General features: G+C 39.9%; 1 protein-coding gene across 6 annotated transcripts in view; it reads right to left on the bottom strand.

The window, feature by feature from the left end:
* LOC6534098 (serine-rich adhesin for platelets) overlaps nt 1–22,598 on the bottom strand; it is a 112,762-nt gene that overhangs the window by 34,038 nt on the left and 56,126 nt on the right. Inside the window, exon 1 of one of the 6 annotated variants that reach the window (XM_015194956.3) lies at nt 1,623–1,963. The exons of 4 other annotated variants lie outside the window; for them this stretch is intronic. Coding sequence is in view for 1 of the 2 variants with exons in the window: in XM_039374540.2 (XP_039230474.1) it covers nt 15,176–15,276 (101 nt within the window). In the remaining variant the exon portion in view is untranslated. Of the gene's footprint in view, nt 1–1,622; nt 1,964–12,974; nt 15,277–22,598 lie in introns of those variants that run through there. One more of the 6 variants, XM_039374540.2, reaches the window with a different exon arrangement.

The following is a 22,598-nucleotide window of genomic DNA, read 5'->3' on the forward strand; positions in this document are numbered from 1 at the left end:
AAGAACTGATGGGAAATTATTTACAAGATCTTAAAGTGGCCCATTGAATCAATTTGGTTTAGTTTATGCTTTGTAAAAGATCTGGTTTCAGTTAACATTTAGTTTAAATTCAGGCGACTCAATAAGAAGCATTAACATTTACTCAAGCAAAATAGCACCCTGAATCCGATGCCAAGCAGCATTCAATCATCCCATCATCCTTTGACACAATCTTCAGCACAATCTCGAATTGAACAGGGACTCAATTGTGCACACGAATTCCAAACATCCATCTATCTGTTTATACAGCTATCGCTATTTGTACTTCTCACAACGTATCTTAAATCACAACACACACGAGAAGAATGGTGCAAGCTGAATGCGGAGGGAGGGGGTTGGGAAAACTCTTGGAAAACAGAGGGAAACGGTTGGATAACCGAATCAGCAATCGGGAAATGCAATCTCGGGCACTGAAAACAAAGTGCGAGCGGGAGGGCAAAGGGCAAGTGAAACGGAACATCGAGTGACGAGCAAACAACTCAACTTTATGCAAATATTTACTTCAACAGTTTGACCAAAGTCAAACCAGGAAGAAAAAAAATATTGTCAGTGGAAAATTTGATCAACTCGCGTGTATTTTACCTTTATCTTTCTTTTTTTCAGTTTACTTAGTACCTTTGACCGTTCAAACGAAGCCGACTTTTATTTTTTGCCCCCAACTTTTTCAAGTTCCCCATAGTAAGCCCTAATTTCCCGACAATTGCAGTTACCCACCCACAGCCAAAAAAAAAGTTTTTATGATTTAAAGGCCTTGGTAATCTTTATGCCGAATCTGTATCTGTATCTATGCCTTCATATCCGTTTTTATAACCCATTTCCCTCTCGGCCACTTCAATGACATTTTAATTGCTTTATTGCCGCGTCTTTCTCTTTTTCTCCCTTTCTTCGTTGTGTCGTGTGCCATTGCCTTACACTTACATTTATGTCCGCTGCGTTACGTCACTTGCGTAATTGCAGTTATTTCTTGTGGTGTCTTTCCTTTTAAAACGAGGTCAACGTTGTTTTGGACCTTTATGTCTCGGGGTCGGGGAATTTTTCCATAGTCGTTGTTAATTTCAAATTATCGGTCAACTTTTGTATGCCGCCTGTCAGACATAAATCAGATAACAACACAAATACCAACGCCCACGCGAAAATTTACCAAAATAAATGGATCGAAACTTAATGAAACATATGAGCCGCTGGCGAAAATATTCATAAATTCACATGGCAAAGTGTGGCTTTTATGCTAATGTGACTTCCATTTTATAGAGGCGTAAAATCCATATCTCTAGATGCAATCTAATCGATCGAGAGATAATATACGGATCTACCTTTGATTAATAAAAAACGTAGGCAATAATTAATCAACTGGTGTTTAAGGGGTATATTTAGATTTTTTCCTAAAATTTGCATTTGATTTTGGAGATACGATTTATATTGATCAGAAGATAAGAGTGAAATATTGTATGTTGGTAATTAAAACTAACAGAAAATAGGAGAAACATATGATAATTATTGCAAAATTGCTTAATTTCATGACTGTTTAGTTCATATAAATTTAATATGAATATTGTTCTTAATCCATTATTTTTATTACTTACGCCAAAGGTGTTTGAGTTTTTGGTAATCAAACTTTTGCTTATTCCTTGCATAAAAGATTGTGTTTTAAATTTTTGATAAGACAAGCCTATACATTTTGAAATATTATATTTGTATTAAATACTTATACACATTTAATGGTGTTTGGTTTTAGTTTATCAACATGCCATGTTATTTGTGGTGCACTAGTTTAATCGTTGTAGTTTTTAATTGTTCATAAATTTTGCTTTTTGTATCTTTTCTTATTGTGCACTTGTAAATTCCACAAATACTTGAGGCTAAAGTGAAAATTCTCAGAGCGAAAAGCGGAAAACTCACGCGGAAAGGCGACAGTTCGACGTCCGTTAACGCGGAGCTGCAGCGACAGAATGAAATGTCAGCGAGAAATTTCGGAGCATTGAAGCCGCGAAGATCGCAACGGAGATCTGCAAACTGCAGGTAAACACAGGTAAACACAGAGCGGGAGAGAAAAGCCGGTTAGCCGGCTTAATAGCGGTAGACCATCGAGAGCGAAAGAGAGCAGAGCACGAGCCAACTCTCGATCAGCAAGTTGAGAACAGGTTGAGCACACTCAAAAGAAATCATTTACCAAACAATTTAAACTTATCAATAAATGCTTAGTTTGTTTTTTATTAATAAATTTAAGATTACAGGAAACATATTTTAACAGATTAAAAAGTGAAAAAACTTCACCATAACTCTGTAGCTGTTGTGATAATCGATCTATACGATTTTATTTTTCAAATCCGTAACTATAGATTTAAATGGTTATCCCCAATATAGATAACTATTTTAGCATAGATCAACATAAAACGTGCTGAGATATTTTTTTTTGTGTCGCGACATGATGCTAGCTGGAGTTTGTGTTGCTAAGCAAATGTTGCTGAATATGTTGCTGGCAGTATCTTGCCCACTAATAAATAAAAACTCTTTTGTGGTCAAATTATATTTATATTTTAATGTTGTATGCCTTTCAAATTTTACTAATGAAGCTATAGTAAGTTAAGTATGAGCTATATTTTACGCCCTGAGAACAACAAATTGGTTTGCAAATGCAAAAAAAAAATATTTATAGCCCAAGAAGAACTCATTACCCTTCTTTTTCGAAACACTTCTTCCATTGCAAACGCTAATTACGGCAGCAAGCTGTGATAATTTAAGGAAAGAACAGTTGTACGAGTAATACCTGCTAATCATAGTTTACCTATTTCCAGCACTTGAGCTGACAAGCTTCCGGGTAGAGTGGGCCATAGAAAGCCCCAAAAGTGGCCGAGAAGAATTCAAAACATTTTCAGAGTCTTTTGCACGCTTCATTTTCCGTTTCATGTGCATCTCCCACAATTCCCACACTCAGAAGCGAACTAATAATCGCAAAAATATGAACTATCTTAATAAAGACTCGCGACTGGCGGCTAATGAGAGCAGAAGACTGGATAGCGCTCCTCTGTCAGAGAAGACTCTTCAGAAGCCTGAGAAGATTTTGAATTGTTTCATAAAATGCAGCGAGGTTGCAGTAATTGTGTCAGGCAAAAATGACAGACACTGCAGATCGAGAAAATTAAATGATGGTGGGGAAATAGGAGGGGGTCTTGGGGGAGGGATCGCGATGAAGACATTTGCTGGTGGAACTGGCAGATCCAAATCGAATCTGCCCGTTCAGGTTATATGCTAATACACGGCGGAAAGGATCTTGGTAATGTAATTTATGCTTGGCTTATTGGCAGCATCTTCGCCTTGCCCGCTGATTTGCATAAATTTCATATGCAACATGTGGCATTCGAGTGGGCGCAGCTTCGCTGCAAAAGGAAATACTCAAAAATAGACATCACAAACGGAGAAAAATAAGAAATATTGAAGGAGTCCGAGGAAGGTGAATCGATTGGGGGGATGAGAGTGGACAACGGGCAGCAAACATATGCCAGAGAAATTTCGACCCAGTTCAAGGAACAACTAAATGGATGCACTGAAAAAAAACATGTATTTCAAAGTCATTGGTATACCCCATACATATACCTTACACATATATACATACATATACACATATCCTTTATAAACGTTTAAAAAATTATTAAACATATTTAAATTGGGAAGTAAAATTTAATTATGAAAGAAAAAAGGTAGAAATATTGAAATATATCGTAGAATAGATTTTTTTGGCCTTGATTTTGTTAACTCTATAAGAATTTTTGACTAGGATTTATTGTTAAGTGGCTAAAAGTTTTCCAAGTGCCTTGAAATCCGTACACATAAATATGTTTTATTTTGGCAACATCATCGATTATGATCAAAAGGCAGGCATCGATCGTTCGATCGATCAAAGCAGGTCACAATTGAAAGTAAAAAGCCAGCGACATGCGATCCACACACGATCCACAGACAAAAAGTCGAAGCAGGATGAAAGGAGAAAAAAGAGCAGACGGCATTCTGACCCAATTTCGCCTTTTTTAATGGGGTGCCAAAGGCCGATTCTCCCCGCACAGCCCCCGAATTCTTCAGTCCTCAGTCTTCAGTCTACAGTCTCCGGTCTTTCTCTTTCTTTTGGGGAAGCGATCGGATTGCGATTGAAAGCGATCCATCTTTATTATGATTACTTTCTGGCGATTTTCACGCTCAATTAATGTTTATGACAAGTGATTGTGTCGCGGCGATAACTCACTGAAAATCGCAAGTAAGACGGGGAAAGACGGGAGATTCGCGGAGATTTGCGGAGAAGGAGAAGGACGGCGATTGGAAGAAACCTTTGGACTCTCGGGCAGAACAAGATCTCGATCGATCGATCGATTGAGCGGCCGATCGCATGGGGATCGCTAAATCACGCTCGAAATCATTTGAATGAGAATGTTGCCGCTAGAAAGTTGGCAACTGTGTTTTCCTCCTTTTTTTGCGATTTGAATTTATGTTCATCGCCGATATTTGACATGTGAAAATCAAAGCCTGATTGATGCCACAACCGATTTTCACTTGTTCCCCTCTCTTCCCCCCTCGACAGGATATTGAAATCGGAACTCCAATTTCACATACCACATTTAAGGGGAATCAGTTCAATTTTTTTTTCATATTTCGTGTGTGGGTCTCAAGGCGAAAATCAGCTTAACGCGTGCGGGAAATTAAACTAGATTGCATCGCGTTGCAGTCGAAAAATGAATTCAAGCAACACTTGGTTGGAATAGAAAAATTCGATAGGTAAAGATGACTTTAAATTTTTAATGTTTTACAAAAATAGTACTATTTCCCATACTATGGATCTCGTAGGTTTAAAAATGTACGACTTCGATTAGGCAACGTTTGTTTGCAAAAGCATCAATTACCCGATCGGCCGCAGGAATCGCATGATGAATGAAAACCAATTTAACTTTTGTGTTGGCTTTTAGCACTTCGCCCCCGAAAAATAAAAGTGGCCAAAAACCAGCGACCGCTAACCGTTGCTGCCACCTCCCACTTTTGCACTTTTCCTCTTGCCCCTTTCCTCATTCCCCTTTCCCAAACTCCCCGCCCACTCGTCTTTGTCTTCCCACTTAACCGAAACCGCAGAAGCGAGGACGGCAGACGAACGACGCCAGTTGGAATTTGAATTGAGAGATTAAAACGCAATGCCGGTGCACACCTTTGGCCACAGACTTATGTGCCAGCACTGAGAGAAAACGGGCAATCAAAGAATTGAATGAATCATCTTTGAATATTTATTAATATTATTGAACAACCGTTCAGAGACCGATTGTAACCTAACAGATCAACAAAACTGAACTTAGTTGTATACTTGCAATATGAGATTCGTTTTCCAAGTGTACATCTGCAGATTTGCATATATTTTCGCGCTCTTCACTTTGCCCACCCACACGGAATCTAAAACCGCATTTGAAGCAGAAGTGTTTTTCGCCTGTCCGGGTCGCCAGTCCGCTGTCCACTCGTCCGCCCGTCCGCTTGTCCGTCAGTCCGTCCGTTGGTTGGGTTGTCCCTCCGTGGGTCCGCTGTCCGTTAGCCTGGCTGGCTGAGTGTGCAACAGTTGGCAGCAGTTGCCGGTTGGTCATGACACGGCAATGGCCAAGTGAAAGCAGGTTAAATGCAAATAAATTGTATAGCTTGTTGGGGCGAGGAATCGGAAGGAGGGAACTTGAGCTTACTTCAAAACGTACTTTAAACAAAAGTTTCGGCCTATCTCTGCACCCTTACCAAAGTTCCATTGGACTTTAATTTGATTACACTTGATTACAATAATTACGGCGGGAAATTTGTTAAAGAGGTTAAAGTAATCACATATAGGGTTAATGGTGAACTTAAATAAGAAACTCGAGTCCTTAGTGGAGTTTTATAATTTCTTTGCACGAGTTAAGTAACACTATTATCCTGAATACGTTTCTGTTTGATAAATTGGATATAATTTTTGAAACTCATTTGTCTTACTTAATAAGTAATTATTCTGTACTTATAGGAACCACACATAATCCAACATTTATTTCAAATGCATTTCACACATATCTGGCCAAAATCCGACAAAACTGGAAACTGCTTTATTTACGACCCCGAGCCATAAAACCCTGTGTTGTTCAAGTGTGACAAATTGCGGATGATATCGGCATGAATGAATAGCAGGCTAGTGCCACGACCTTGCCACATTTAGTTCTACCTGTTCTTGTTCCTGTTCCCGTTCCCATTTTGCTGCACTTTCCCGGCAATTTATGTGAAAAGAGGAAAAACACTTTAAATGCGTCGCGACTTGCTAATGAGTTTGTCGCAGGAAAAGGACAACAACTCGGTGCGTAAATGAGCAGGACTGAATGGAGGTGAAAGTGTTTGAAGATTTATGATATGAGGCAACACCCCGGCAACCGGCAACCAACAACCTGCTGCTTGAAGCAGCCCAGCAGCAAGTTGCAACAACCCAGCAGCAGTTGCAATTAGCTCTTTGGGTAAAAAGTGAAATGTTCTCGGCCAAGTGCCGACAAGTAGGTAGAGGAAAGATAAATGGCGGGACAAAAAGGGAAAAATACTGGAGGTGGGGGGTGGTACTGGAAAAAATGTGCCCGATGAAAATAAAACACTTTAGCGCTTTAGCTTCATAAATCACATGATGAGGAGGACCCCAAAGCGACAACACGGGGACATGATGTTCACTCAACTGAAGCACACAGTTCGAAAGGCACAGGCTGTGCGGCGAGAAAGAGACGGCGGGTGGTGCGAAGAGAGAGACGGGACAAGCACTTGACTGTCACAACAAAAGTGGCCAGAATACGGAATATGAGTAACTGCTATATAATAATGTTTGCCAAAAACGAAAAGCAGCCTCTTCATTTATCAAGAGCGAAATGAAAGGGAAGACAGGAAGACAAGACCACACTAAAACAAAATCAACAATCATTTCGACTTTAAATATTGCTACTATTCAATTGAAGGAACACTAGTAAATTGTAAAACATAAGAAGTTGGATTAACCAACATTTACCTTGATTAAAATATTGATATTTAATTATACATATTTTTTGTACCGTGTACAAAGAGAGTCGAAAGGAGACGGGCCTGGCTAAAAGGTTCTCCTTGCAGCTGCAGGAAATGGGGTCAGGAAGTCCGTCAAGTGTCGAGGAGAGATTCTTCGGCGCTGCTCTTGTTTGCGCTGCCCAAATGGCTCAATGAACTGTAATTTGAGTGCCGGTGTCCCGAAATTTGCAAAATGAGTTCCCCGCTTTCCCCTCTTCGTCCACGGATTGATTCACTTCTGCCCGAGGTGTTCGATCGATCGATCGCTTGCACGAAGAGGAAACTCCGCAACGCGCACGACACTACTGTAAGGATCATGATGCTCTCGAAAACTCCAATCCGCTTGATCCAATAAAAAATTATATTTATGTATATTTATTACTTATTGTATATTTATTACTTATTGTAGTACTTATTAGTAGTACTAAGTACTTATTACTTAGGCCTCCATTGCAAATAAATCATAAATAAATATTTTAACTTTTATCATACAGTTGGCGAGGCTAGCTTCTTGCATACCAATACTACATTTTACATAAAAATTTTACATTTAATATTTTTTACCACATCCCATAACTAAAATTCATTCTACCACCGCAAAAAGGAAAGCAACTGAAAGAAGGCAGAGACTGAAAGTTCTGGTCTTCATGTGGGTGCATCTGTAACTCAAGACTTTCTCGCTTTAGAAGGTGTGTGCCTCACATGTCGTGTTATTTGCTGGGTCGCAACACTGTCAAAAAGGAGGATGAGGGGCTGGATGGGGGATCGGGGGGCGTGGCAACTGCCAGCAGCTGGTATGACGTGGGTTCTTGGCCAAAAGTCGCCAGAGAGCTCTTGCAGCTGGGGTCTCGTCTTACCAAATTTTTTGTAGGTGGTCGCACCTCCAGCACCTCCAGCAACAAATTGGGGTTTCAGTTAGGTCAAGAATGAGCAGGTTGTTTGTGCCTGGGAAGTGGCAGTTTCTTATGCGAAACGGAAGTGGAACTGTAATTGTTTGACAACTGAGAGAAATTACCAAAAACCTTTAAAAATATTTACCCGGGAAGAGAAGACCACTAATAATACAAACGTGCAAATATAAAGAATAAAAACTAAGCTTAAAACACTTAGTACTTTGCACAAAAACGTACATCATTTATTTTATTTTATTTTTGAAAAGATCGCCAACAAGCGAATGCTTTAATTGAAACCATCAACGTTTCTATAACTAAGTTAAACAACTATCGGTCTTCTGCTGCACTCAATTTCACATTTTCTGGCAGGGTAACGAAATGCCAGGAAAAAACTCGTTGAAATTGGAAAATACAAAGTAAGCAAAACCAAAAAAAAAAAACAAAACGCTGCTATGTGTATTTGTGTGGGAAAACCGTTTGGGAAAATCCGCTGCATGTCCGAGCCACAGCAGTGTGGAAATGGAAAACACAATTAGATGACCTAATAAATATGCACACACGTGACGCGGACCACTGACAGATGCAAAGAGACGGGGAGCCAAAGAGGTAAAACACTATTTTCGAGTAATGCCGAAATTTGGCTGGGAATTACCTTGACTGTGGGTGTCGTGACTCCGGAATGGATATGGAGTCGTATAGCCATGGGTATGGGTATTGGTATGGAATGGCTGCCGTGGAATGCCGCAGTGTGGGTCGTCATAGGGATTTGCAAAATAGCCCTGACACTCACCACGCTCCTAGGGATCTCTTCTGGTCCTCGCTTTTGTTTTCGCCTTATTGTTTTTGCTGCCTTTTATTGGTTCACTGCTGAAAAACGAGCGTGACTTCAGTCGAGGAGGCCATCAAATGGCTTTGGTCATGGGAAAGTGACGCTCAAAGGAAATCCTGGGGAAATCAAGGCTAAGAAGTGTGTTTGGAACGTTCAGTGAATTAGGAATAAACCGTAGGTAGGGAAATGGAAAATTAAAATTACCCTTTGACTTGAATAGATCATAATAATAACAACCTATTTCAGGAATTGTAACTGCCAAAGTTCCTCTAACATTCTGTTCTAAAACTGCTCCATCTTTTTAAAATTCCCTCGAATTTCAACCTCCAGTAAAGGGCTAAAATATCATCGATCCAGAGATGGATCCATTAGCACCCTGGCAACTCTCGACCACAAAGAGCCACACAAAACGACCCATCTGCACATTTTGGGACCCCCAGCAACTGGTGGCGTCGAGTGATTCTCACTCTCTCTAATTGGCCCACTTAGTGGGGACAGCAAGAGAAACACTGGCATTTGTCGAAAGTCGACGGGATATATGCACATATGTACATACATACATATGTTTTATGCGGTCCGTGCAAAGTAAAAGTTCCATTTCAATAATTCTGCTTGTAGAATAATTACCCCGGACAGCGGAAGACAAGACACCCACATGTGTGTGTGCTTAGTGCGGCCGCAATTTAATTAGAAAACAAGACGCAAACGATTAATGGGCAGCGAATGCATTTCGAAAGGAAGAGTTGCACTCGCCTCTTGGCCAACTACAAGATGTACAAAAAGCATAAGCCAGCCAGCCAGCCAGCCAGGAGAAATGCCAAAACCACATGCGGTTCGGCAATAACAGTAAAAAAGTGTAACATATATTTATCAACCGAAAAGCGACAGCAGAGCAACCAAAAAAGCTGGAAAAAAAAACGAAAAATAAAACACTGAAAGCTCACAAGGAAGTCCAAATTGTAGGGGCCATTGAGGGGGCGGGCCGGGGGGAATGTGGGTCAGCAGTCTGGCCTGTCCAAACAAAAAAAAAAAGGAAAAATAATAAAAAAAAAATAAAGAGCGCGCTCGAAACGAAACCGAACTCAACACGCTTCAACATTTTCGATGATGATAAATGAGGCAGATGAACGCCAACGATAAAAAGACACCGCGGAAACCGCCGAAGAACCCAGCGTAAAAAGCAAAAAAGCACAAAAAAAAAAAAGAAAAGGGGGGAAAACATAAACTGCAGCAATAGCTGCATAAAAAGGAGTTAAATCTGCTGCCCAGGACAGTTGGGAGATTGTACAATGAGTCTAAATGCGAGTTTAAATGGCAGTTGATAAGCACTGAATGGGCTGATCGACCAAGCAGCATCAACTTTCAACTGCCGAGGGGAGATTGCTGAGTTTTCTCCTTTAATATGCACTTTATTACCAGAAGGAAAACGGAGACGTAAGACTGCTAATTAACCATGAGAAGTTACAGAACCCTACGAAATTTTGAATCCACAATGTAAGCATTATACTAAAGCACTTTGTTAAATTATTATAAATCATAGTATTGCTATAAATACATAAAAAATATGTTTTCATTATAAAATACATATAAATACTCTGTTCTTCATAAATTCAATACTAGCCTCATTTAATTCATGTACTAAACAGTATTTTCCTATTTCTGATTAAATGCAGTCTACCCTCGCATTTAGAAGCATTTTATCATCAACTAATAAAAAGCCTTAGCCATAAATTGCACGAGAGCGAGCTCCAACAAAAGGAAGCGCCTAAAAATAAAGCGGCAACAAAGTGCAAGAAAAAAGAATTTGGAGCAGATGGCTTATCAGAAATGTCTAAAAACTCCGAAAAAAAAACTTCGCACAGACAGCGGGCTAAGCCTAGTTTTAGAAGCATTGGCCCCAAGTTGGCCCCGCTGATTGTGTCAGCGAGATAAGCAGCGGAACTGCGGTCTGCTCCCCACTCCCTCGCTATATGTATGGCCCCCATATTGCCCCCCCCCCCCCCTTGGGGGCGCACCCCTCTCCCTTCGGCGTGTGAAAGCGCAAATTCTGATTATAAGCCCAGGGAAATAGAGGGGGAAGATCTGACTAGCGACTGTAATTTATAGACTAAAACAGCCAGACAAATGTCCCTCGGAATCTCTTTAGCAGTGCTGCCAAAAGAAGCTGGCGTTTTAGGCCAAAAAAAATAATCAAGAACATATAGAAACTCACAGGAATACATAATGATTACCTATGTATGTGCTCATAACTTTTACAATTAATAGTAATACTATATATTTTAAGGCTAAAATATTTTCATTTGATGCTTTTTATAGTAAGAATGCTTTTTTGTCAATGATTTTTAGATCAAATATATTAAGAAACTGGCAGCTTATAAGAATGAAGTGTTAACAGGACCATAATATTCAGCATCCATTTTCCCAAACAGAACCATTTTCACGCTTTCCTTTTTCGCTGGCATCACTGCTCACACTATCTGTTATCCCCTCAGCACTTTGTGCGCTTTTCATTTTCACTTCTCAACATTTTATTTGTTGCTGTTTTCGCTCTGCCTTTTTTCTCATGATAAATTTGCGTGGTTTATCCTGCGGCTAACGGCAAATTATGGTTCTTAAATTCAGTGTGCCAAATGTTTCGGCTCCATTCCGACTGAATCTGCGGCTGCGGCACTATGGTAATGTTTCGCAAACACGAAAATGAAAATGGTCATAAAAGCGTTTTCATAGGCATTTTCCGTTTGCCATTTTAACTTGCAGGATTCAACGGAAACAAATTGCCGCGCTTAGACAGTTGAGCGCAATTTATAAAAATGGCAACGATTTCTCACTTCATTCCGGTTAAGTATTAGAAGGTATAAGTATTCATCGCTTAGAAGTGTTAAGTTACCAATAATTGTTGAATAGGTTTAACTACATTTTTAAATTTTTATTATAATAAATAATCACATTTTTTAAGCAGGCAGTGAGTTTCCCACAGTGTTTCCCACTGAATGACAATCTCCGAACATGTGGCTTGGTCTCTGCCCTTTCGAAAATCCTTTCGCCTAATTGTTTTTTTCAGTTTTGATGGCCTCACGCTATAATCGAAACCCAAATCTCAGCGGCGAAATGATGCTTCACAAATTGAAATGTGAAAAGCGGGGCCACACCCCTCGGTGGCCGCCCGCCCACTTGACACAAGAAAAACCTGGCAACTGCATTCGAAATGGGCCATTAAAACGAAGCGAGCGGGCTATAAAAACAACAGCCAAATGTTGCGCCCACTAACCGAGCTTACAGAATATCCAGCATGGTCTAATATTTATTTATCACACATTTTCCACGAATCGAGCATAGTCCTGGCATTGGGAAATGGGAAAACCTTTCACTTGGCTCTTCCGACTGTCCGAGACCAAAAAAAAAAGAGCGAAGACAAAACCAACACATACTCGTTCGATATTTATTTGTGTTTGTATTAATAGCAGCGTGTTTATAACTTAATAATGGCTCAATAAAATACAAAATCCTAGAGTTTTCCTTTTCCTGCTGCAGGCGGAGGCTGTGCTTTTCTTTTGCTTAAGAGCGCTTTTCCCAGTGCTGGCTTCTTGGCTATTTTTCTGCCCATATTTACAAGATATAACTGCTAAAGATGCTTTTCTTTTATTAAGAAAATTTATAATTTATGAATCTAGTTGAAGGCATTGATGGTTTATAGATTCATTGCACTAGCCTTTTAGATTATAGATTCATTGCACAAGTCTTTTACTCAATAAAAAACATCGTCTTTCAAATAAGAGGAATATAATAAGAAGAAGGCAAGTATCTACATATATTGTTTTAAGTATCTAATTTATTTTACTCAGAAGATTCCAGATACTTATGTTCTACAACGCCTTTAACTATATATAAATGTATTTACATATTGCGGTTATTTCGGAGTTTTGTGGCTTTGTAAATAGTTTAGCCATCAATAGCTGGCTCGTTTTCCACACAGTAGTCAACCGGTGGTGGTGTTCAATTGAAGTCGCTCTCTATTTTTTTGGACATCTTAAACGTGAGCGTTTTTTCTTTTAATGGTGGAGTTTCCAAGGGGATTGGGATGTGGGCTGGCCACGGTTTAGAAAGGCTAATGGGGAGTTTAGCTTGTTGTTTTTCGGTTTGTTTCGCTTTTTTCATTGCAAGTTAATCAAATGAATTATTATTACAATAAATAAGCATATTTTGACAGTCGGTTGTTAGCTAAATGGCATATCAACTGCTGCAGCGGGCAGGCAATTGAGATAGCTGTCAGTGTTGGTGGAAATTGAAATGTTGCTTTAAATTAAAGTCGAAATCCCGAGGCTAATCAATTGTAGTTTGCTTGAACAAGTTTCTTAGAGCTTAGTTCGGTTTTGGCGGAGAGCTTATCTAATATTGGTGGGAATTATATGCGACAAAATATGAAAGGCAAAAGTTCTGAGCATGATTTATGGACTTGAAGATATTAAATGCAGTTATACATAAATGTTTTTAAATTGTGGAGACCAGATAAATGTGATTAACATATAATTTGGCAAAACTGTTTAAGTTACACCTGTGGATTCAATAAATAATAATATAATTGTGCTCATGCTTAGTAAATAGAAAGGGCGAAATGAATCGATTCTTGTTTGAACATTGGATCAGTCATCCCAATTTGTTTATCATGTAAAAAAGGTATCCACTCATTTCTCATCTCTTCCTGCAATATATTTTCGAAATGTGGCATCAGGATCATACCTCTGTGCCCCCCATTTTCCCCTCTCCACTCCCAGCCACTTTCCACATGCATTAAGCTTTAATCTCTGACTTTCTAATGCAGTTAGTCTTGCACATCATTACGTTTCGGCGGGGGCGTGGCTGTGGGCGTGCAGCGAAGTGGGAGTGGCAGTAGCAGGAGTGGGCGTTACAGGACCCCACATAAAAACACAAAAAAATAAAATAAAACAGAGGCTTCCTGCTTCCCAACCCACAGATGAATTTATTGTTATTTGCTTACGACGGCCAACTACTGTCCATAATTTCTCAACAAATCGTCGCTCAGCTGTCACACTTATCTTTGTAAGCCCCCCGCAGAATTTGCATATTTGCATATGGGGCTCGGTGTTATGGATTTGTGTTTGGATTTCTGTTTGGATTTGGATTTGGGTTTGGGTTGGGTTCGGTTTCTTTGTGGTCAGTGAAGCGCAGACAAATGGTACAACAAATGGGAAATCCAAATCGAAACACACCTAAGAAGCGATTGTGGGAAATTTGCTGTATAACGATGGAAAATCTAACACATATCGATGGAAGTTTTTACAGCGACTGTCATAAATAACAAAGCTTGTGATATGATTTTAATTTTTCTTAACTTTCCATTGTCTGACTAGAAAGTAAATGGGAGTATTTGTTAACTAAAAACCGAATTAATTTTCTGAAAATATTTAATGTTCACTTTTAATTTTTATATAAAAATGTTGAAATTTTTTCATTAGAGTATCTGCTACACAGTCATGAAACGCACCTTCCATCTGATTTGTGCTGTGCAATTGCTTATTAACAAGTTGCCAAATGGTTTTACCACATTTGGCTAATGCCACTTATTGGCTTTAGGTTTGGTCTTTTCGCTTTTCGCTGTTCGCTGTTCGTTTTTCATTTTGCTATTTGTATTTTATCTCTTTTTCCATATTTCCAATTGGATGTCAGTGTGGGCTGTCGTCACGCCCACAATCTCGGTAGCAGCCGCCGCAATTTGACAGCAAACCCAATGGAACTGAATGGAAAACTGGAACCGAGTTGGACTTGCAACCAAATTGGGAGCCCACCTCTACTGCCACTCTTAACTTGACTTTACTTGACTTGACTTGAGTCATTTCTGGTTCCTCCGACGGCGACTGAAATGGCAGCTCTTATGTCGATTCTAATTGTTTAATGCAGGTTACTAGGTGAGGTCTGGGCCAAGCACACCGAACACGAAACCAATTAATCCCACTAATTACCGCAACCGCATCCGAAAACACATCCGATGATCGCCGAAGTCCCTGTCCACCCCCATGGATCTTGGCCAAGTCGGCAGACAGTTAAATTTGCGCTCTAAAGTTCACGAGTTGAAGATACACATAAATCTTTTGGGGGCGCCATCTACAGATGGGAACTTATGAAAATATGATAGATTTCCAGTTATTAATGATGTACTTTTTACGATTCTGAACTTTTGCGAGGGTGAACTTTTAAGGTTGTAAACGGTGTTACTTAATTTTTAGGGCAAATGAGAAATTGTTTCCATAGGCGTTTGTAAAAATTGTAATGAGACACAGTTATCAAAAATATGAAACAAAATTGAAGGAAAAGCTTGTAGATATTAAGATCATTTTTAGCGATCTTATATTTTTAAAAATATTAGTAAGAAAAAATAGTGACTCACTGTCAATCTGCAATGGCCATAGCATCTAAAAATACCCAAATATTCAGTTTCACACATACCTGGAATAAAACAGAAAAAGCAAGAGTAAGTAAATATGTCATTAAAAATATCTCTTAGGCACTGAAAATTGAATATAAAACTGAGAGCTGCTCATGAGACTTTGATGGTGGGATAATTGCAAGATAAATAAATAAATAAATGTGCGAAAAAGGAAGCAGCGATCAACACATGCAAATGAGTGAAGTGATCAAAGGCACAAAAAATTTGTTAAAAAAAGAGGCAAATGGATGTGCGAGCGATGACGTTGTTTACATTTCAATTGTATAAAGCTGATGGGCTCGAGGGTCTGTACAAATCTGAATAAATCTGAACAAATTGCGCATGCGCAAAGGCCGAAAAAATGCGGGTCAATAAATGGGCAACAACAAAAGAGTCAGCGAGAAAATGATGCAACCGTCTTAACTTTTTTCTTAGGCTTCGGCCTCCGCAATCTGTTTACCAGAATGAAGAGGGAGCCAAGGAGGATCGGATCGGATCGGATCGGAGCCAAGCTGTTCATTAATTTCATAAACGCAAAAAGAAATGCAACAATGAAACCGAAACCTATACTTAAAAATAGTTGCCTTCGATCCGCTCCCCTCGCCACCAGAGGCCTTATCCCTCCTTCTCATAGACAAAAGGCATTTGCCACTCCTCGAGCAGAGGATCGTTGCTTGGGGATCGGGGATCGGGGATTGGAGCTTGGGGATTGGGGTTTTGGGTTTATGTTTCTGGCCTTGGCCAAGGCGTGTGTGATGATGATTATGGCCTAATGGTGGATAGCCTGTTGGCATGCCAGCAGTGAAACAACAGCAACTTCAGATAATAGCCACCGAAACAAAAACAGCTACACTATGCAAAAACTAATAACATTGCAATCAGATGATGTTAGATTGCCAATTCCGAAAACTGTATTTTAACTGTCATCTAAAGAGTTATGGTTAGATCTTAAATGTGTCCTCTGGCTTTTGATTGTTGAACCGACTAGCTGCAAAAACTTTTGCTGTTTTCATTGTTTCCAGTGTACAAGTGCTGTAAGTACAATGTTTGTTGGTGGCTGCGGTTTCTGCCGCGTTTGAAGCAGCGCGTAAAAAATGGCAATAATTTTTGCTCTGTGGCTGATTAGTTGAATGCCTAGTTCCAGTCGATGCTAAGATGATGGTGATGATGGAGAAGCTGGTAAAGATACGCGAACGGAGCGATGTTACAGTGCACTCTTCAATAAATTTAAAGAATATCAGATTGGTTATCAATATTTGCAAAATATGTTTTTGAGCGAAAATAAATATTCAATTTAGAGCTAAAATCTTGATATATATTAAGATAGTATGTTGAGCAAGTAACTATTAAATGGAGATTCCTAAACAGCAAATTATCACTTAAAATAAAATATTCCCCTCTTTTAATATATGAACAAAGGTTCTTTTTTAAATATTTCTGTATATCTGTGAAAGCTGATATTGTTTAATTCAAGCTATTGTGCAATAGCATATGGTTTTCTGTGAAATATTATGTAAGTTCTGCTATCTCGATCACAATCATTTAGGAACACTAAAAGCATTCCCAAAATAGCTTTGTGCTCATAACTCAGTTGGCATATCTCTGCCAAGATCGATTACTGCGGCTCAAAGATCTGCAGCCAGACAAATACAAACGTTTTCACATTCATTTCGATTCTTGCAGGTTTTGTTCTTTTCTCCGATTCCTTTCCTTTCCATTATTTTATTTTATTTTCCTGACCATTTCGGTGTGTTGTGCTTTTGCGGTGGGCGTTCTCTTTTGTCCATTGCAGATCACCCCGATCCCCCCGATCCCCTCCGCCCCCACAGCTCGTGACGCTGACAAATTGTTGGGCATATCGGTTTATACTATATATTGCTCAGCTCTGGTCTATTCTTTTGTCCATGTGTAACAAATGAGTTTGCTGCCAAAGTAATGCCCAAGAAAATCGAGAAAAAATCACGCCCAAAGTCCACACACACCAGGCTTTATGTGTGTGTGTGTGTGGTGTGTTTGTGTGTGGGGCTGCACTCAAGGTCGTTTCATTACTCAGCGGCGTCCTTGGATAATTACACACACGCCAAGAGACCCCAAGACCACAACAATAATAACCCAGGAAGGGGAGGGGATGGGAGAGGAGGGGGAGGGGGAGGGAGGACTCTTGAGCTTTTACCGCAGCTTCGTTTTTCAATTTTAGTCATCATAAAAAATCGCCAGGCGTACGTAGCAGAAAGAGACGGACTTTGCGCGTTGGACAGAGACGGAAACAGTCCTGTTCTTCCACGCAGGCGCAGCGGCAACCTGATCTTATCCCTCTCTCTTTCTCTCTCTCGCTCTTTCCATCTCGTCCCATCTCATTCCCGCTCGCGTTCTCCGCTTTTTGCATTTTCTGCAACATTACTTCCTTTTAGGCTTCTAATCGCTGGCTGACTCAACGCCAAGTACAGTGTTCCCTCGTTAAGGAATAATAGTTTATAGTACATATAACTAAATTTGGAATATATTTTTGTAATTAATAAAAATGTTATTACAAATTCAATTCAAAGATTTTAAAATACTATTATATATTAAATGTAAAATGCTTTTAATAAGAAGCTCAGATAATTTCTAGTGAATAACTTGGGAACAGACAGTAATTCGTTTGGTAAAATAAAACCATTAATATGTAAATAAGTTGAGTTGTGGATATATTCAAGTTTGAATTGTAATTGTTACATATTTTGAGTTTCTTTATTGCGACTGACCACTGTGGCAGTGGCAACAGCTGGAACACACGTTGGCCTGTGCATTCGTGCGAAAGTCCGTCCGATGTCTATAGCTTTGGTCCCCCATATCCCCCGATATACCCCGATTTCCCCGGATACCGCCAATGCACCGATCACTCCGCCATATGGCCGTGTGTACATATTGCGATCGCCGGCAGAGGAACGTTTCTAGTTTTGCGTGCAGTGGAATGGAATTGTGGACCAGGCCCAGACCGCGGGGTTCAATGCACCGACTGATTCTGATTCTGAATCCGATTCTGCAGCATTCTGCGGAGCAGCGCAGTTGCGGCCTGCATTTTGCTTGCCTCTGGCATTTTATGCAATTTTTTTCGCCTTGGCCGTTGCCTGGACTTTTTCCTCTTTGTCTATGGCTTTTTTATTTGCTTATATCTTGAAGCGAGTGAGTTGGATGCGCTATCCTAGGGTTGGGCATCTGGATTATGGGGATAACTTAAAAAATCATTTTTGAAAATGATATATACAAAAAAGATGAAAAACTGTCTAGAATTATATCCAATTGGCTTTTAATACAAAAAGATCTATATATTCAGCTTTGAATCAATTTGTTTAAAAACGTTTAAGCTGCCTTATGATTTGTGTTGGTAATACAAAAGGCAGAAAGAAAATGGCAACTCTGAAAATAGCCAAAAAAAAAAAGCCCAATTGCGGTAATTTAAGTAAATACAAATAGCTAACGATTTTGATCCCCAGACCCCACAAGCCATATGTCCCACTGCGACTGGGAATCCCCCTTTTCTGCAATTTTAGGTCTCCATTACCGCGTCTTTTGCAAAAGATTCAGACAGCAGCTGTGCTACACTTCTGCGACTCTTGCCCTTGCCTCTTTTATTTCTGTTGGTCTTGGCCATTGTTAGCGATAACAATAAAATGTGGGTGGGTTGAACTTGGACCTCTGCCTCCTCCACCGCTCAGCACCATTTCCCCCCCGTCGTCCGAAATCCATAATTACGGGCACATGGCTATCGTACAGACGAATTACTTTCAAAACAAAACTCGAAATCGCACAACTAGCACTATAGATGACCAAAGCCCCCAAAAGAAGAAGCAGAAGAAGAAGAAGAAGCAGGGAAGAAACCATGAAGAGAAGAGGAAGCTGTCTTCCAGGGCAAGAAGCTGAAAAAGCTATAAGAAGTCCAAGCCGAAGTTGGATTATTCAAGCGGAGCAAACGCCAATGGGCAGCTGCTCTGAGACTCGCTGCCTCCCTTTCTTCGCGCTGCTCCCCTCTCTTTCTATTCGCGAGTAACAGCTAAAGAAGTGGGCGACGGAGGGGGTGGGTCCAAGACAGAACAAACGGCAGTTTGATGTCGCCGGAAGCCAGGCTAAAAACAATTCTAAGAGTTGCAAAACAAAAAAGAAATAAATAAAAGTAGGAGAATCGCAGCGGAGAAGAACGAAGAAACCCGGAGAAAATGCAGGCTACAGGAAAACCACAAGTTAAATGCATTTATTTATAGCACATTTGACCACTCGATAACTTCCTTATGTGCTTTGTGTGTAAACAAAGAAATCATTTCTTTTTTATTTATTTATTCAGATATATGTATGTAAGTATCCCGCAACGAGAATAGAAGATTTACTAAAATGGGGTAAATGTTGTGAAAAGAGGGAGGCGGCGGATACTATACACCTGCCTGCAGGTGATGGATAGTTTTGTATTGCAGATTGCTACCGGTAAGAGAAAATGCTAAGTTACTCAAGCTTTTATTCATTTGATTTAGAAGGAAATTATTAGATAGAGTCTCAACAGTTTAAGTTAATCTAGAAAATATATATGTTCATGTGAGTAGAAAATATGATTTCTCACATTATCTTTTCAATAGTTCACTGAAGCTCCATCGAAAGCCCTCTAAAGGAGTAATTTCCCAGTAATATTGAGCCACGTAAATCTGATTTCATTACCAGTACGAGCAATTTCCCAAAGGAGCACCTGCTGTGGAGCCCACTCCACTCGATTCTCCCTAAATCACTGGCCCGATCCCCTTTATCTACCCTCTTCCACCCATCTTGATGTGCGTTGGCCTTTCCCTTTGGCATCATTATGCCCATTTAATTATACCTTTTTGCGAGAACAACAATTTCCGAATAAATCACTCAATCAAAATAGAGAAAAGCGAATGCCAGGCGGACTCAACACATGACAGGACAGTTTCCCACAAAACGCTCACAGCGAGCAGAAAAGCGAAGAAGACGTCTTGGTCTCGGTCTCGGCCAGACCACATAAATACATCAAATGTCAAAAAAGCAAACTCGGCCCGCAGCCTGGCAGCAAAATACCAGAAGGATGGATGAAGGAGTGCAGTGGAGTGTAGTGGAGTGGAGCCGAGCCTTTTGGGGGGCTGGCCACATTAAATAGCAAATAATAAATTAATATGCCGTAAGTTAATAATTACAAGTCGAGATTCTCCCCGGCTACTGGAAAGCCATCCTCCTCCTCCTCCATCTCGGCTTTATCGCCAGCATCTGTTTGTCCATCTTTGTAATGCCAGGGACCAGTTCAGTCTGGCGCCCCCAAGGAATCTCATTAAATGGTACTCGAGCCTTGCCTGAATGTGTTTGCTTTGTTTTTTCCTTTTTTTTTGTGATGGGGAAGTTTGGTTCGTTGCGATTGCAAATTGCGGAGATTGCCTTCTATTAAATAATGGTCAGCGGTAGTGAGCGGACTTCAATGTTATTATCTGTATGACACCATTCAATTGCATTCTTAAACAATAAATATTTATGCATAGCTTTAAATGTGTTTTAAAAATAAAAGATGGCTTTGTGCAATGTCCCACATTTGTTTGGCACTTCCTAGCACTTCTTCAATCTAAGAAAAATGCCATTAAGCGGGAAATATGCACTCGAAACATTCTCAAGTTATATTTTCATTGCATTTTTTTATCTTTCCAACACTCCCGTTCACTTTTTAATGGGTTACACCTTTCACAGCGTTAATTAATTTGGCAGAAGTTCAGGAAAAGTTTACATAACAGCAACGGAAACCGTTATTGCAACACCAGCGACTTGCTAGACAACACATCATTTTCCAGGAAAAACCCCATAGACCAATACCTCTTTCCTCCACTTGTAATCTTCTGCAACAAGCTGACAAACATTGCAAACAGACAAAAATGTTCCTCTGTTTGCCAAGTGCATTAAAACATTTGCAATGTCTCGACTGCAAGAGCAAAAGATACTAAAGTCGCTTGTGAACCTTTAAACCTTTGCTTGGGCTATTAAATATCTACTGGGAAGGTCACTAAGATATCCTAGCAGTATTTGAGTTAATAACGTTATTTCTAATAGTCTTCAAGTGCATTAAATTTATTACATATTAACAATATAATGTTTTAAAGCACTGTTAAAGTCACCGGAATAGTAAATAAATGAACAATAAAGGTAATGCAGCGATTGCCAATTAGAAATATGACCAAAAACTGTTAATGAGACACAAATTATACTACCCACGGCCAGCATAAAACTCAATTAAAGTGCAATTGCATTGTAAAAGCTCCTAAAAAGAGTGGAAGCGATAAAGCCATCAACAAATCAAGCACGTGAAATGACTTAATAACATCAGGAATCGCCCAGAGTGAGCCGAATAAATGAGACGAGACTTGCGAGGAGAATTGTGAGGAGAGATCTCCACGATACCCAAATGACTTAATGCGTGGAGCGAGAACTGTAAAGTCCCCACACATGCAACATGCAACATGTGAACCCACATACATAAATGGGGAAACTGGCAAGGCAACTGAGATCTTGATCTAGATCAGGAAGGAAATCAAGAGTCGTTATAATTGATTAACTGCAACAGAGTGCAGCGATGGAGAAGTAGTATGCAGAGGAGTAAAAAAGAGGCAGTGCTCAAAAGAGCCATAAAATGCAGATGAAGAAGAGGCCGAAACAGGAAGACTATTTCACCCAAGATAGCCAAGAAGAAGAAGCAGCAGAAGAAGAAGAAGCATTGGGCAGTCACGCATGCGCACTGCCCGTCTCCCTCTGCCGTAATATCCCCATCTCTTTCTCAGTGTATTTTTCTATTTTCGGATGCTGGCCAGAAAGGGAAAACAACCGTTGCGCCAGCAACGCGCTTCGTTAGAGAACAGCTCCAAAGAATTACGGTAAAAGCCGTGCTGTCCTGCTCTCGCCTTGCCAACACTGCAAACAAATGTTTGTTCCAAAGGCAGTATCAAATTATGTATCACAGTCGAATGTAAAATATATTTCAATAAATACTATTTCACTCACAGTGCAATGTAAAATAAATTTCAATAAATACCATTTAACTCACCTACCAAAAGAGGTAGATTTAATAAGTGATATTTTCTGATATTGCATTTGAAATAGATTTGTTCGAATAACATTAATATAAAAGTTAGTAAGATTAATATATACCATATAACGAGTGTGGTTCCCCAATACTTCAGAGCACATTAGATAATTGGTAGTTTATATCTAATTTATTACTTCCAATTACGCCGTTTTTCCCAGTGTAGTTGGCTGCGAGATAACTTGGCCGCTGGCAGAGGTCATAAAAACAGGAGGCGGGCGGGAGATTTTCGCTAGACTGACA

This window comes from Drosophila yakuba, chromosome 3L, assembly GCF_016746365.2.
Source record: "Drosophila yakuba strain Tai18E2 chromosome 3L, Prin_Dyak_Tai18E2_2.1, whole genome shotgun sequence".
Classification (NCBI taxonomy): Eukaryota; Metazoa; Arthropoda; class Insecta; order Diptera; family Drosophilidae; genus Drosophila; species Drosophila yakuba.